We start from the raw sequence: 15,122 nt of genomic DNA, 5'->3' as shown, positions 1-15,122 counted from the left end.
AGAGCGGTCCAATAAGCGCCGCCCTTTATTCCGGAAACAGTCGAAGCAGTTAAGTGGGGGAGCTGCTGCCTCGTTTTGCTATTCGAGACCGTGGAGCGCGGATAGAAGGCGTGTGAGGAGAGACGGTCTCAGACAGGCCACAGCTTTGTGGAGGTCGTCATCATGTCGGACTTCGATGAATTCGAGCGGCAGCTGAATGAGAATAAGCAAGGTGAGCGTCTTAATGGTATTTTAGGCCTACGGTGGGCCCGCACCGCGAGATGTGCGCGTCTTTGTCCTGTTTGGGCGGTGACTGGTTTATGACTCCGTTAACAGATTTAAGCTGGGGCTTGTATTTTTTTTTATTTATTATTTAATTGCATTTTGGTTAATTGTTCCAACCGACTCTTTATTAGCGATGTCGCGCTATTGCGCCATTTCCCGCGTATGAGGCCTAGCTCAGGTGTGGGCCATGATGTCAGCCGGTCACACGCGCGCCTCCATAGACTCGTGTTGTGAGGAGGCGGCTTGGGGCCCCGTTTGCACGGGGCAGAGGAAGGGGGGTGGGAGGCTTGGGGCCCCGTTTGCACGGGGCAGAGGAAGGGGGGTGGGAGGCTTGGGGCCCCGTTTGCACGGGGCAGAGGAAGGGGGGTGGGAGGCTTGGGGCCCCGTTTGCACGGGGCAGAGGAAGGGGGGTGGGAGGCTTGGGGCCCCGTTTGCACGGGGCAGAGGAAGGGGGGTGGGAGGCTTGGGGCCCCGTTTGCACGGGGCAGAGGAAGGGGGGTGGGAGGCTTGGGGCCCCGTTTGCACGGGGCAGAGGAAGGGGGGTGGGAGGCTTGGGGCCCCGTTTGCACGGGGCAGAGGAAGGGGGGTGGGAGGCTTGGGGCCCCGTTTGCACGGGGCAGAGGAAGGGGGGTGGGAGGCTTGGGGCCCCGTTTGCACGGGGCAGAGGAAGGGGGGTGGGAGGCTTGGGGCCCCGTTTGCACGGGGCAGAGGAAGGGGGGTGGGAGGCTTGGGGCCCCGTTTGCACGGGGCAGAGGAAGGGGGGTGGGAGGCTTGGGGCCCGTTTGCACGGGGCAGAGGAGGGGGGAGGCTGGTGTTTAATGTTATGGTTTCTGCTTTCATATGGTAGTGGGGAAGGTTATAGGTAGATCTTAGAAGCCTGACCCATGGCAGTGAGTGGATCACACAAGATGGGATTTTTCATGCTTGGACCAATTGCAGTTGTTCTTAACCAAATCAATGTATTTATGATAAATGAGTACTTTAACCTAAGCATAAAATGTTGCTGTGTGAACATACCGTAAGTGTTGTCTACTGAAGACCACTCCAGTTAAGCTCAGATTTTCTACACCTTCCAGAAGCTATGAAAAGACCACTACTAAGGAAATGTAATCCAAGCACAAAGACCAGTGGGTGACCTGGAAGGTTTAGGAATGGAATCAGTGGGTAAGGCTGGGTTCACATCACGTTTTCTCCCATACGGGAGCGCATACAGAAGGGGGTGAGCTAAAACCTCGCGCTCCCGTATGCCTTTCTATGCGCTCCCGTATGTAATTCATTTCAATGAGCTGGCCGGAGTGAAACGTCTGGTTGGCATATTTTTGCGCCGTATGCGCTTTTACAACCGGACGTAAAACCGTGGTTGACCACGGTTTAGGTCCGGGGGGAAAGCGCATACAGCGCAAAAATGAGCCGACCGAACGTTTCACTCCGGCCGGCTCATTGGGGGAGCGCATAGAAAGGCATACGGGAGCGTGATGTTTTAGCCACACCCCCCCTGCAGTATGGGAGAAAATGTGATGTGAATCAGCCCTAATATAGATAAGGAATAAGTGCATTACAGCATTCAGAATTTATTTTTTTATTGGAATCTGTTTATTTCTGTAGGTGCTGCCCTTACAGACCAATTGTTAAAAATCCAAGTATATAAATAAGGCACTGGGGGTGTTTCCTAGCCCCGAGGTGCATTGGTGGTTCTTTCTGGTTGGTCCCTTATGAATATTCATATTTCTTCCTCAGCAAGTAGCAGGGGGCATGAATTAGGAACTGGCTGGGAAAAAGAACCAGTGTACCTTGGGGCTAGGTAACGCCTAGAATGCGCTTCATTTCAATGTTTGGCTTTTTAATGATTTTTCAAGAATGGTGGCACCTAAAAGCAAGGTGGGGGTCTTGATGCGTCAATGTTAAGGAGAGCCCGGGCTTATCCCCTACACAGTGGTTTCTAAACTGTGCCCTACAGTGTACGTGCATGCTGGGAGTTGCAGTTTTGCAATGGCTGGAGGTATCCAAAAGAGAGCAAACATGCTTGTATCCTAGGCTGCCCCTATGTAAATCCCTACTTTAGGCCTCAAATGTGCATGGTGCTCTCTCACTTCAGAGCACTGTCGTATTTCAAGGCAACAGTTTAGTGCAACATATGGGTTATTTCCGTACTTGGGAGAAATTGTTAAACATTTTAGTGTGCTTTCTCTCCCTTTTTACACTTTAAAAAAAAAAAAAATTTTTACATGACGGTGTTGCCCTATACTTTTTTATGTTCACAAAAGGTAAAGGAAAAAGACTCAAATGTAGCAATTTTTTTCGACTACAGAAATGCCCCTTATGTGGACGCAAAGCGATCTGCGGGAGCATAACATGGCTCAGGAATGAGCACACCATGTACAATTGAGGCCTGAATTGGTAATTTGCACAGGGGTGGCTGGTAGTTGCAGCGGTTCTGATGCATAGAAAAACACCCGCATGTGACCCCACTTTGGAAACTACACCCCTCATGGAATGTAACAAGGCGTGCAGTGAGAATTTATATCCCACAGGTGTCTGCAGATTTTTGGAACAGTGGTTCATGAAATTTGCACAGCCCACTGTTCCAAAAATCCGTCAAACGCCACTGGGGTTAAAATGCTCACTGCACCCCTTGTTACATTCCTTGAGGAGTGTGGTTTCCGAAATAGGGTCACCTGGGGGTTTGTGTTCTGGCACCATGGGGGCTTTGTAAACGCACATTCCAGCCAAACTGTCTCCAAAAAACAAATTTTGCTGCTTCCCTCCTGATCAATGTTATGCATCCGCAGAACACTTTACATTCACTAATTTTCGTAAAATGGGTTACAAATTTTGGGGGACTTTCTCCTTTTACTCCTTGTAAAAATAAAAAAAGGACAAGACCCCTCAAATGGTCCCTGAAAAATTCTATTTTGTCACATTTAGGAATCTTGGGATCAGACGAAGTAAAAGCATCTCAGAGTTATTAACCCCTTGCCACAAATGGATGTTCATTAATATAAATTTGCCGCCCCTGAGGTGTGACACATGTTCAGCAGGTGAGCGCGTATCATACCCGGTGGCTATAAGCAACCAGGACCCACAGCTAATGCTGGACATTGCTGATCGGGCTGATGGCCATCATTGACCCTTTAGACCTGGCGATCAAAATTTATTGCCGCGTCTAAAACAAAAGTAAACATTGCTGTTAGCTCAGTGGTGCTGTTCTGGACCACCGTGGTGAAACCGGGCATCCCGAACAGCTTGCAGGACATGAGGATCCCTACATGCCTCCTCGCTGTCTGATCGCAGAATGACTGCTCTGTGCCTGAGATCCAGGCCGGAGCAGTCAAGTGGCAGAAACACTGATCAATGTTATGCTGTGGCATAGCACTGATCAGTGTAATGCATGTTTTAGTCCCCTATAACATTGCAAAAAAAGGGAAAAGGTTTTAGCCCCTCCCCTAATAAGTTTGAATCGTCCCCTTTTCCCACGTCCCCTTTTCCCATAAAAAAAAGTGTAAATATAAACGTGGTATCGCCACATGTTTAAATGTCCAAACTATAAAAATATTGATAATTAACCCCTTAAGGGCCAGACGTTTTTCGTTTTTTGCGCTTTCGTTTTTCCCTCCTTACCTTTAAAAAATCATAACTCTTAAAATTTTGCGCCTAAAATCTGTATTATGGCTTGTTTTTGCGCCACTAATTCTACTGGCAAAACGGGAAAAAAATCATTGTGTGACAAAATTGAAAAAATACAGCCATTTTGTAACTTTTGGGGGCTTCCGTTTCTACGTAGTAAATTTTTCGGTAAAAATGACACCTTATCTTTATTCTCTAGGTCCATACGGTTAAAATAATACCCTACTTGTATAGGTTTGATTTTGTATTGCTTCAGAAAAAAATCATAACTACCTGCAGGAAAAGGTATACATTTAAAATTGTCATCTTCTGATCCCTATAACATTTAAATTTTTCCGTGTTTAGGGCGCTGAGGGCTAATTTTTTTATTTATCTTTTCATGATATAAAAGTGACCAAAAATATGCTATTTAGGGCTTTGGAATTTTTTTGCATGTACGCCATTGACCGTGCAGTTTAATTAGCGGTATATTTTTTAAATTGGACATTTCCGCACGTGGCGATACCACATATGTTTGTTTTTGTTTTTATTTACACAGTTTTTTTTTTTATTATTGGAAATGCCGGGTGATTCAAACTTTTATTATGGGAAGGGATAATTCAAATGGTTAATGATTTTTTGTACACTTTTCTTTTGCAATATTATAGCCCCCATAGGGCTATAACATTGCATTTACTGATCTTTAACTGTGTTCAATGCATCTCCATAGGGATGCATTGATCAGGGTTTTCGGCGATTGATTGCTCAAGCCTGGATCTCAGGCTTGAAGCATTCAATCGGCGATCGGACTGCAGGAAAGAAGGTAAGAGACCTTCCTCCTGCAGTACAGCGGTTCGGGATGCCGCGATTATACCGCAGCGATCCCCAACAGCTTCCTGAGCTAACCGGCACATTTTACTTTCACTTTTAGCCGCATGACTCAGCTTTGAGCGTGCGGCTAAGGGGTTAATAGCGCATGGCACCGCGATCAGTGCCGCATGCTATTAGAGGCGGGCCCCGACTTCACTAAGACGCCAGGCCTGCCGCGATATGATGCGGGGTCACCGTGGGACCCCGCGTTGTATCACGGGAGCGGGACCAAGGACGTACTCATACGTCCTTGGGGGGTTAAACAGCATGGTCAATGGCGTATGCACAAAAGTCCAAAATAGCGTCTTTTTGGTAAAAAAAAAAATTTAGATCATGAAAAAGCGATCAAAAAGTCTGATTAATACAAAAATGGTACCGCTAAAAACTTCAGATCGCGACACAAGAATTTAGCTCTCATACCGCCCCGTACGTGGAAAAAAAGTTATAGGGGTCAGAATAGGACAATTTTAAATGTACAATATACTTTTTCCTACATGTAGTTATGATTTTTTTCAGAAGTAATACAAAATCAAACCTATATAAGTAGGGTATCATTTTAGTTGTATGGACCTACAGAATAAAGATAAGGTGTCAATTTAACAAAAAATGTACTGCATAGAAACAAAATGGTGTTTTTCTTTAATTTTGACAGACAGTTAAAAAAAAAAAAAATTTTATGTAGATTTTTGGGCAAAATGACATTACAAAGTAGAATTAGTGGAGCAAAAAGTAAGCTATCATATGGATTTTAGGTTCAAAATTAAAAAGGTTATGATCTTTAAAAGGTAAGGCAGAAAAAATGAAAGTGGAACACTCTGTCCTTAAGGGGTTAAAGGAGATCTAAAGTGTGTTTTTTTTTACAATCCCCTCCAGCTGTTTCAAAACTCAGCATGCCTGGATAGTCAGTAGCTGTCCGGCAATACTGGGGCTTGTTGTTTTGCAACAGCTGGAGGCTCTGTTTTAGAAACAGTGCCGTACGATACTTTATTTGTTTTTTGTTTTTTTTATTTAGGGGGTAGTTTGACTGTGTAAGGGTGTGTATATGTAGTGTTTTACCCTTTTTATTTCATGTAAGTGTAGTGTGTTTAGGGTACATTCACACGGGTGAGGGTTCACAGCAAGTTTCCCCCTGGACGTTTGAGCTGCGGCGGGAAATTTGCCGCAGCTCAAACTTGCAGTGGGAAACTCGCTGAAAAACCCCGCCCGTTTGAATGTTCCCTGTACATTCACATGGGGCGCGACCTCTAGCTTTTCCAAAACTACAACACCCCGCATTGAAGGTCTGTCAGTGCATACTGGGAGTTGTAGTTTTGCAACAGCTGGAGGCTCATGGTAAATAGTGTTAAAAAGAACCACCAAATTAGCAAAACTTTTTTTTTTTTTTATCAGCTGAGTGGAAAGGTCCTTGAGCAACTTTTTGGTTTGTGCACAGCTAACAAACTGGAAAGCCTGTCTAACTATAACAGATTCACTAAGTTTTCTGAATTGTATAATTCTAAAATGTAGGTTCTTCACCATAACTTTTTTTTTTCTTTTCTGACCAATCAAGAGAGAGACAAGGAGAACCGCCATCGAAAACGCAGTCATAGCCGTTCCAGAAGTCGTGAGCGAAAGAGGCGGAGTCGAAGCAGGGACAGGAGAGCTAGAGAACAGCGCAGCGGATCAAGAGACCGGCGGAGGCGCAGGTTATTTTAAGAAATTTTACATTAAATCAGTCTTTTATTAGTCATAAATAACTCTGCAAGAGTAGATAGTCGGCACCTCTACCCCAAATAGCGCTCCTCCCTCTACCCCAAATAGCGCTGCTTCAGCAGCATAGTTTATGCAACCTGGTTCCTAAATATGTCCGCAACAGTTCCATAAAGTGCAATTTTCTTTATTTCAACGGTGCAGAGACATGGAGCACGGACGCCAGAAGGTGGGACTAGATCATCAGTGAGAAGCTGGGTGACAGCTGTTGCGCGTGCGTATCACGCTTCTTCAGACCCTACCTGTTCCGTGATGCGTCACCCTTAAGAGCACACCTCCCCGGGTGACGCACCCGGAACAGGTGCGTGCTAATTAATACATTAAAAACATTCGATAACAACTCGTAATGTATAGGATTTGTTACAAGTGTAAAAAGTTTCTATCTACATAGTATGAATATAGAAAAGTACAAAAGTTACAAAAAATTATTCTTTTTATAAAAATGTATATAGAACAAGAGAAAAGAAAAAGAAAACAAAAAGGCTATGGGTTAACAAAAAGGCTATGGATTAACCTAAAACGCAGGAATATGAATTGCAAAAAGACACTGTAGTCCACTCTTTCATTGAGTCCCAAGTTGCCGGCAGCATTAAGTTTTATGATCCATTTGGCTTCTGTTTGTAACAGGAGTTTTCTTTTATCAGAATTTTCTTTGCTGCGGACAACTTCGAGTCCCTGAGAGTAAATCATTACAGATGCCTTTATGCTCACTGTTCATGTGTTCGATAAAACGGGGTGCTGTTCGTCCGGTGCTATCTCAGATTTGTCGATGACGTGTTCATCGCCTGGGATGGCACCGCGACGAACTTCAGGGAGTTTGTAGAATTTCTCAATGAAAAAAATGAAATGAATCTTAGATTCACTTACAAAGTCGATTCGAAAAAAATGGAATTCTTAGATGTTCTTATTGAAACAGAGGGAGGGGAACTCCGTACATCAGGTTATAGGAAGCCCACAGCCTCTAATTCTCTGCTTCAGTTCTCGAGCGATCATCCTCAACACACAAAAACCGCCTTACCGTACGGACAATTTCTGCGTTTGAGACGCATTAACGATACTGATGAAAAATGTATCTCTCGAGCCGAAGAACTGAAGCAGAGATTATTGGCTCGGGGCTATCCTGTATTTATTATTAATACAGCTCTAAAAAGAGCCCTAGCACAGGATAGAAATAACTTACTCGCAACTAACAAAAACAAAAAAGCCAAACAAGATACTAAAGTAAAATCCTCTGATAATCCAGTATCTAGGTTCTCCTTTTCTTTCAAATTTAGTCCCCTTGAAAAAGTCATAAGAGCGGTACATAATAGTTGGTCCTTGATAAAAAGTGACACTGACCTAGGAAAACTTGTACATGACAGACCTCTCATCACGTTCAAGCGGTGTAAAAACCTGAGGGATGCAGTTACTAGTAGCAACTTTTGTTCCAACCCTAAAACTACTGACTGGCTCACAAAATCTGGCCCCACAGGGAACCACAAGTGTGGTACATGTATTTGGTGCCCCAATATGAAAATGGGTAAAAGTACCCAAATTGGTGGAGAAATTATACATGTTAACACCTTAATTACCTGTAGAACCCAGTGGGTTGTGTATGCGATGACCTGTTCATGCGGAAGGTTTTATATTGGTAGCACAAAACGTACCCTTAATACAAGATTCCGGGAACATGTCTACTCAGTTAAAACTAAAAAAGGTGCACCCCGTTTTATCGAACACATGAACAGTGAGCATAAAGGCATCTGTAATGATTTACTCTTTCAGGGACTCGAAGTTGTCCGCAGCAAAAATTCTGATAAAAGAAAACTCCTGTTACAAACAGAAGCCAAATGGATCATAAAACTTAATGCTGCCGGCAACTTGGGACTCAATGAAAGAGTGGACTACAGTGTCTTTTTGTAATTCATATTCCTGCGTTTTAGGTTAATCCATAGCCTTTTTGTTAACCCATAGCCTTTTTGTTTTCTTTTTCTTCTTTTCTCTTGTTCTATATACATTTTTATAAAAAGAATAATTTTTTGTAACTTTTGTACTTTTCTATATTCATACTATGTAGATAGAAACTTTTTACACTTGTAACAAATCCTATACATTACGAGTTGTTATCGAATGTTTTTAATGTATTAATTAGCATGCACCTGTTCCGGGTGCGTCACCCGGGGAGGTGTGCTCTTAAGGGTGACGCATCACGGAACAGGTAGGGTCTGAAGAAGCGTGATACGCACGCGCAACAGCTGTCACCCAGCTTCTCACTGATGATCTAGTCCCACCTTCTGGCGTCCGTGCTCCATGTCTCTGCACCGTTGAAATAAAGAAAATTGCACTGTATCCTGGTGAGTGACGTCCCTCTCTTTCTCTTTTGTGCATACTTTTATTAGTCATGCCTTTTATCCAGGACACATGCTTGTTTTGACTGCTGTCAGTTTATTTATTTAAATTTTTGTAAATTAATGGCATAACACTAGGATATGCCTTTACTTCATCTAGTCAAATTTCTTCCTAGCAACAAAATCTATTAATGACTTTCTCTTATTAGATTTTGATGACTGTAAAAATAGCATGTTTTAGGTACAGTGGTCCCTCAAGTTAAAATGGCCTCAACATACAATATTTTCAACATACAATGGCTTTTTCTGGATCATTGTAACTTGAAACGAGACTAACATACAATGTTAGACAGTCGAGGTTTGCAAACTGTCAATGGCTGGAAGAACCGACCAATCGGAATGGGCATTTCACTGGTAAAACTCCTGTATTCCTGAAGTGCATGCTCGACTGGCTGTCTAGTAGCGCCCCCTACAGTACAGGGAGGTTCTACATGCATTCACTTCCAGGCAAAGGAAGAGGGGTGGTATCTGGTGACTATAAAAGAAAGTATACTAAGCGATTGTTTGAGCTAGTGATTGTGTGTCTGTATGAGTGTGTAGTATACAAGTTAGCTGCTGAATACTACAGAGGTGTGTGACAAATTTTTTGAACAGTGGTCCCCACCGCAGTGGGGTGTAAATGCTCACTGCACCCTTTATTAAATTCTGTGAGGGGTGTAGTTTCCAAAATGGGGCCAATGTGGGGTGTCCACTGTTCTGGCACCACAGGGGGCTTTGTAAACTCACAAGGCCCCCGACTTCTATTCCAGCCATATTCTTTCTCTAAAAGCTCAATGGCGCTCCTTCTCTTCTGAGCATTTTAGTTCGCCAATAGAGCACTTGACATCCACACATTGGGTATTTCCATACTCAGGAGAAAATGCCCCCCAAAATTTGTAACCCCATTACTTCTATTACCCCTTGTAAGAATGTAAAATTTGGGGGGAACCAGCATTTTAGTGAAAAAAGAGTTAATTTACACATTCAACATTAACAAAAAAATTCAAACACCTGTGGGTGTTAAGGCTCACTGTACCCCTTGTCATGTTCCTTCAGGGGTGTAGTTTCCAAAATAGTATGCCAGTGTTTTGTTGTTTTTCAGAAATACTCACTCTCAAAAATCCCATTGTCGCTTCTTCCCTTCTGAGCTCTCTAGTGCACCCACAGAGCACTTGACATACACATTACAGATATTTCCATACTCAAGAGAAATTGGGTTACAAGTTTTAGGGTGATTTCTATCCTTTTACCCCCTTGTAAAAAATTCAAACTGGGTCTACAAGAACATGAGTGTAAAAAATGAAGATTTTGAATTTGCTGCTATTCCTGTGAAACAAAGGGTTAACACATTTACTGAATGTCATTTTGAATACTTTGAGGGGCGCAGTTTTTATAATGTGGTCATTTATGGGGTATTTCTAATATGAAGGCCCTTCAAATCCACTTGACAACTGAACTGGTCCCTGGAAAATTCCAATTTTGAAAATTTTGTGGGAAATTGCTGCTGAACTTTGAAGCCCTCTGATGTCTTCCAAAAGTAAAAACATCAACTTTATGATGCCAACAGAAAGTAGACATATTGTATATGTTAATCAATATATAGTTTATATGGGATGTCCATTTTTCTTTTTATAAGCAGAGTTTCAAAGTAAAAAATGCTAAATTTTAAAAAAAATTATAAAATTTTGGATTTTTTCACCAAGAAACTATGTATCGACAAAAATTTACCACTAACATGAAGTAGAATATGTGGTGAAGAAAAACAATCTCTGAATCAGAATGAAAAGTAAAAGCATCAGTTATTGCTTGAAGGACAACTGCAGCGCAATATACACTTATCCCCTATCTACAAGATGGGGGATAGGTGTTTGATCGCGGGGGTCCGACTGCTGGGACCCCCCGCGATCTCCCTAACGGGGCGCCGCCATTAGCGCTCATAGTGAGCGCTAAGGCGCGTAGCGTCGACCTAGAGGTCGACGTTGATGCCCTGTCTCCTCCCCGTCCCAATACAGTTCTATTGGGGGAGGCACGAATGCTGCCTTCCCGCCTCTCCCATAGAGATGTATGGGAGAGCCGCGGCCCCGTACAGGAGATCACAGGGGGTCCCAGCGGTCGGACCCCTGCGATCAAACACTTATCCCCTTTCCTGTTGATAGGGGATACGTGTTAATCACGCTGCAGATGTCCTTTAAAGTGACAGTGGTCAGACTTGCAAAAAAGGGCTGCGTCCTTAAGGTGAAAATGAGATGCATCGTTAAGGGGTTAAATGCCCATTTTCTGACCCTTTAACATTTTTTCTTTTCTGCATACTGGGCTGTATGAGGGCTAACTTGCACTGTAAACAGCTTTTTTTTTTTTAATTTATTTTTTTATTTAAATCTTTAAAATTTTGGTATTGATCAGACTTTGATCGCTTTTTTTTATTTTATGGAGATGTTAAAATATCAAACCACAGAAATGTGGTGTTAATGCCATTGACCGTATAGGATGTTATGTTTTAATAGTTGGGATAATTACGCATGGGCAAGTACCAAATAAGTTTATTTTTATATTTGCATGTTTTTAGTATGGGAAAGGTGATTGTTTTAATATGGAAGGGGTTAAATGGGCACTGTCATGAAATCTAAAAATTGATATGTTGTAGTACTTAAGTACTACAACATATCTCTAATATACTTTAATTAAAAAAAGTGATTTTAAACAAGTTTAAAATCACTTTTAAATTCGGCCACTAGGGGTCGCCCTCCTAGTGGCCGAATGCATTCTGCAGTGACGTCACTACTGGATTTCGACTCATTTCAGCCTGGCAAATGAGTCGAAATCCAGTCACTGCGGTGCTCGCTCGCGCCTGTCAATCAGACAGGCAAGAGCGCGCACTCTGATATCTGGGGCTGCGCGCATTGGCCAGCTCCACTGCCCCGCCTGCCCCCCCCCCCCCTTACCCTGTCCGGAGGCCGTTACCCTGTTCGAGGGCAGCTCATTGATCCTCTGGTAAGTCTTCCTCACTGGAGGAATGGGGTGGGGGAAGCGGGGTTCGGGGGAGTGCTGCCGCTCAGCACTAGAGGTATGGGGAGCGGGGTTCGGGAGAGCGCCGCCGCTGCTGCTGCTCCCGAAGTAGCACTGCTGCGCTAATAAAGTTATTGTTTTCACCACAGGGTGCCTCCAGCTCTTTCACCACTACAACTCCCAGAATGCCCTGACAGCCAGTAGATGTTAGGGCAAGCTGGGAGTTGTAGTGGTGAAACAGCTGGAGGCACCCTGTATAGTGAGCTAAGGGCAGAAGTGCCGGCTCCTGCGGGCATCAGTGACGTGGTGCCTGCTGGGGAAGTCTGCCTGGTAGTGAGCACACTACCAGGCAGACAAAGGGATTTTAACATAGTAAAAAAAAAATGTAAAGGGAGGGAGGGGGTTAGGGAGAGATGGGCAATAGGCAGGGACAGGAAGAAAGAAAAAATGGATGGTGGGAGCTACACTTTAATGTGTTTTTTGAATTTTTTTTTAATACACTTTAATGGTCCCTAAGAGGACTTTTAGGAGGAATCCTCACACAGATCCATGCAGTTCTATTAAACTCCATTGAGCTGTGATCAATCAAATACAGATCCATGGCAGCCAGGGAAGGAGAGTTAAGCCCTCAGGCTACATCTACAGCGGATGGGGCAAAAAAATCATTTGACAGAAGCTGGCTGCGGCGTTCTGGGCTATTAGCGGCAGCCCCCAGCTACAGCAGTCAGCTGGGGGTTACCGGGTATGGATGGGGCTTGAGTCAGGAGCGCGCTCCATACATCCAGAGTGCCGCCGGGCTGTCTGGCCAGCTCTACTAGCTTGAACCAGGGCTAAATGTTGGCAAAATTGACCTGCCTGGTTCTGCATGTCCCGGGTGTTCAACAATAGGAATTCCACATCCCGGACTGATAGCCTCCTAGTGTTAACATATGTATGGTCTGACAACTATCTCCATGCTATACCCACTTTGAACTTTCCAGCGTTTGAATCCACCATGTATGATGGGACTGAAGGAAGTAAAGGACATAAGCCAATCTGAGTAGCTCAACATAGTGGACTAATATTTAACTGGCATTTCTCCCAAACATGTTACTGTTTACTCAGCAGCTCTAATCTTACAGATCTTGGCTATTTCTTTAATGGAAAGCTGTCAGTCTGTGGAGTCAGACAATTAATATGTAAATGGAGCTGGGGAAACCCCGCCCCTGTGCGTGAATCACTGACTTTAGCAGAGGATCTTCTGGGGGTCAGATCTTAGGACCTACTGGGCACATTTGAGTTACCCCTCATTGGACTCCTGTTCACCCACACTATAACCTAGTGTATTGGGTTTAGAGTGGGTGAACAGGCTGACAGTTTTCCTTTAACCCCTTAAGGACTCAGCCCATTTGGGCCTTAAGGCCTTAATTATTTTTACCTTTTAGTTTTTTCCTCCTTGCCTTCAAAAATCATAACTTTTATATTTTCATCCACAGACTAGTATGTTTTTTGCGCGACCAGTTGTCCTTTGTAATGCCATCACTCACTTTACCATAAAATGTATGGCGCAACCAAAACAATGCTATTTGTGTGGAGAAATTTAAAAAGAAAAACACAATTTTAGAAGGTTTCGTTTTCATGCTGTACAATTTACAGTAAAAATGACAGGTGTTCTTTATTCTTTGGGTCAATACAGTTAACATGATTCCCATGATAACATACTTTCTCTATCGTCTCCATTGGGGGACACAGACCTTGGGTATATGCTGTTGTTGCTAGGAGACTTGACACTAAGGAAACCAAGAGTCGGCTCCTCCCAGCAGGATATACCCGTCGACAGAGCCTGAGGTAATCAGTTTTAGCTTAGTGTGGCAGATGGACACTAGTCTGGGGTCCTCCACAGACTTGGTCGATCATTTATTTTTCCAGAATAGGGAGGTTTAGTTTTTCTTCCCTTTTTTATTTTCCTTTTTTCAGATGGGGTCTCAGGAACATAGCGTTCACTGTTTCCCCATTTGCGATTGAGGGGGCACAGACATCGTGGATGTCTTTTGCCAACGGCCAGCACCTGGGGTTGTACCTTATGGGTCCGGGTCCCCCACCTTTCCCTGTTCGTCTCTCTTTTCAAGCCCGGCATGATGCAGGTGACAAAAGCTGACTGAAGACTTCATTAGGTGAGTTCTTCAGATTGGTCTCCCTGGGAGACACTCTTCCCGATCAACATCTTGGAACTGAGGGCAATCTACCTTTGCCTGTTACATTGGGAGATCCTTCTCCAGGGCCGCCCAGTTCGTGTCCAGTCGGACGACTCCACTGCGGTGGCATACATCAATCGCCAGGGTGGCACTCGCAGCTTGGCGGCAATGGCCGAAGTTTCCAAGAGCCTTCTCTGGGCGGAGCTCAGGGTTCTGGCCATCTAGTCAATTCACATCCCAGCCATAAACTATTGGGAAGCGGACTTCCTAAGCCGGTCCTCTCCCGACCCCGCGAGTGGTCCCTTCATCCGGAGGTATTTGCAGAGATCTGCGAACTCTGGGGAACTCCAGATGTGGACCTCTTTGCATCCCGCCACAACCAGAAGGTTCCCCTCTTCGTGTTGAAGTCACGGGATCCCCGTGCTCTGGCAGCGGATGCACTGGTGATTCCTTGGTCGGGGTTCACCCTACCTTATCTGTTCCCTCCTCGTCCTCTCCTTCCCAGGGTCCTGAAGAAGCTCAAAGCGGAGGACATTCTCGTGGCTCCAGATTGGCCTCGGAGGGCGTGGTACGCAGACGTCGTCCGTCTCCTGGACGACGTTCTGCTGCGCCTTCCGCTTTGTCCAGACCTTCTCAGGATCCCCTGTACCACCCTAATTTACCGTCACTGCATTTGACGGTGTGGCGGTTGAGACCGCAGTACTAAGGGCCCGTGGCTTCTCAACACAGGGGATCCGCACCATGCTTAAAGCGTGCAAGCCCTCTTCCGCGAAGATATACCACCGTACCTGGCGGTCTTATTTTCGTTGGTGTGAGTCTGAATCTTTCTCCAATGGTGTTCTCCCTTCCCCGACGCCTTTCATTTTTGCAGTCAGGGCTGGAACAGCAATTAGCTCTCAGCTCTTTAAAGGGTCAAGTTTCGGCCCTTTCCATTATTTTCCAATGCCCTCTGGCATCTGATTCTCATGGTCGGACCTTCCTTCAAGGAGTGGCCCATGCGGCTCCTCCTTACAGGTCTCCTACATAACTGAATTTGGTCCTTGGCTCACTACAGGGCGCCCTTTGAACCCCCCAGGGAGGTTCACCTTCG

The 15,122-nt window shown here is 44.6% G+C and overlaps 1 protein-coding gene across 2 annotated transcripts in view; it reads left to right on the top strand.

Moving 5' to 3' along the window:
* The first annotated feature begins 21 nt into the window (after positions 1-21).
* Positions 22-15,122, top strand: part of U2AF2 (U2 small nuclear RNA auxiliary factor 2) — a 63,818-nt gene continuing 48,717 nt past the window's right edge. For both annotated transcript variants that reach the window (XM_056542697.1, XM_056542696.1), the window contains exons 1-2: positions 22-211; positions 6,287-6,422. In XM_056542697.1, the coding sequence (XP_056398672.1) occupies positions 163-211; positions 6,287-6,422 (185 nt within the window). In that variant the 5' untranslated portion in view covers positions 22-162. The remainder of the gene's footprint in view (positions 212-6,286; positions 6,423-15,122) is intronic.

The sequence above is a fragment of the Hyla sarda genome, chromosome 10 (genome assembly GCF_029499605.1).
Source record: "Hyla sarda isolate aHylSar1 chromosome 10, aHylSar1.hap1, whole genome shotgun sequence".
Lineage (NCBI taxonomy): Eukaryota > Metazoa > Chordata > Amphibia > Anura > Hylidae > Hyla > Hyla sarda.
The sequence above is the reverse complement of the archived record's forward strand: the minus strand, read 5'-3'. Positions and strand labels throughout refer to the sequence as shown.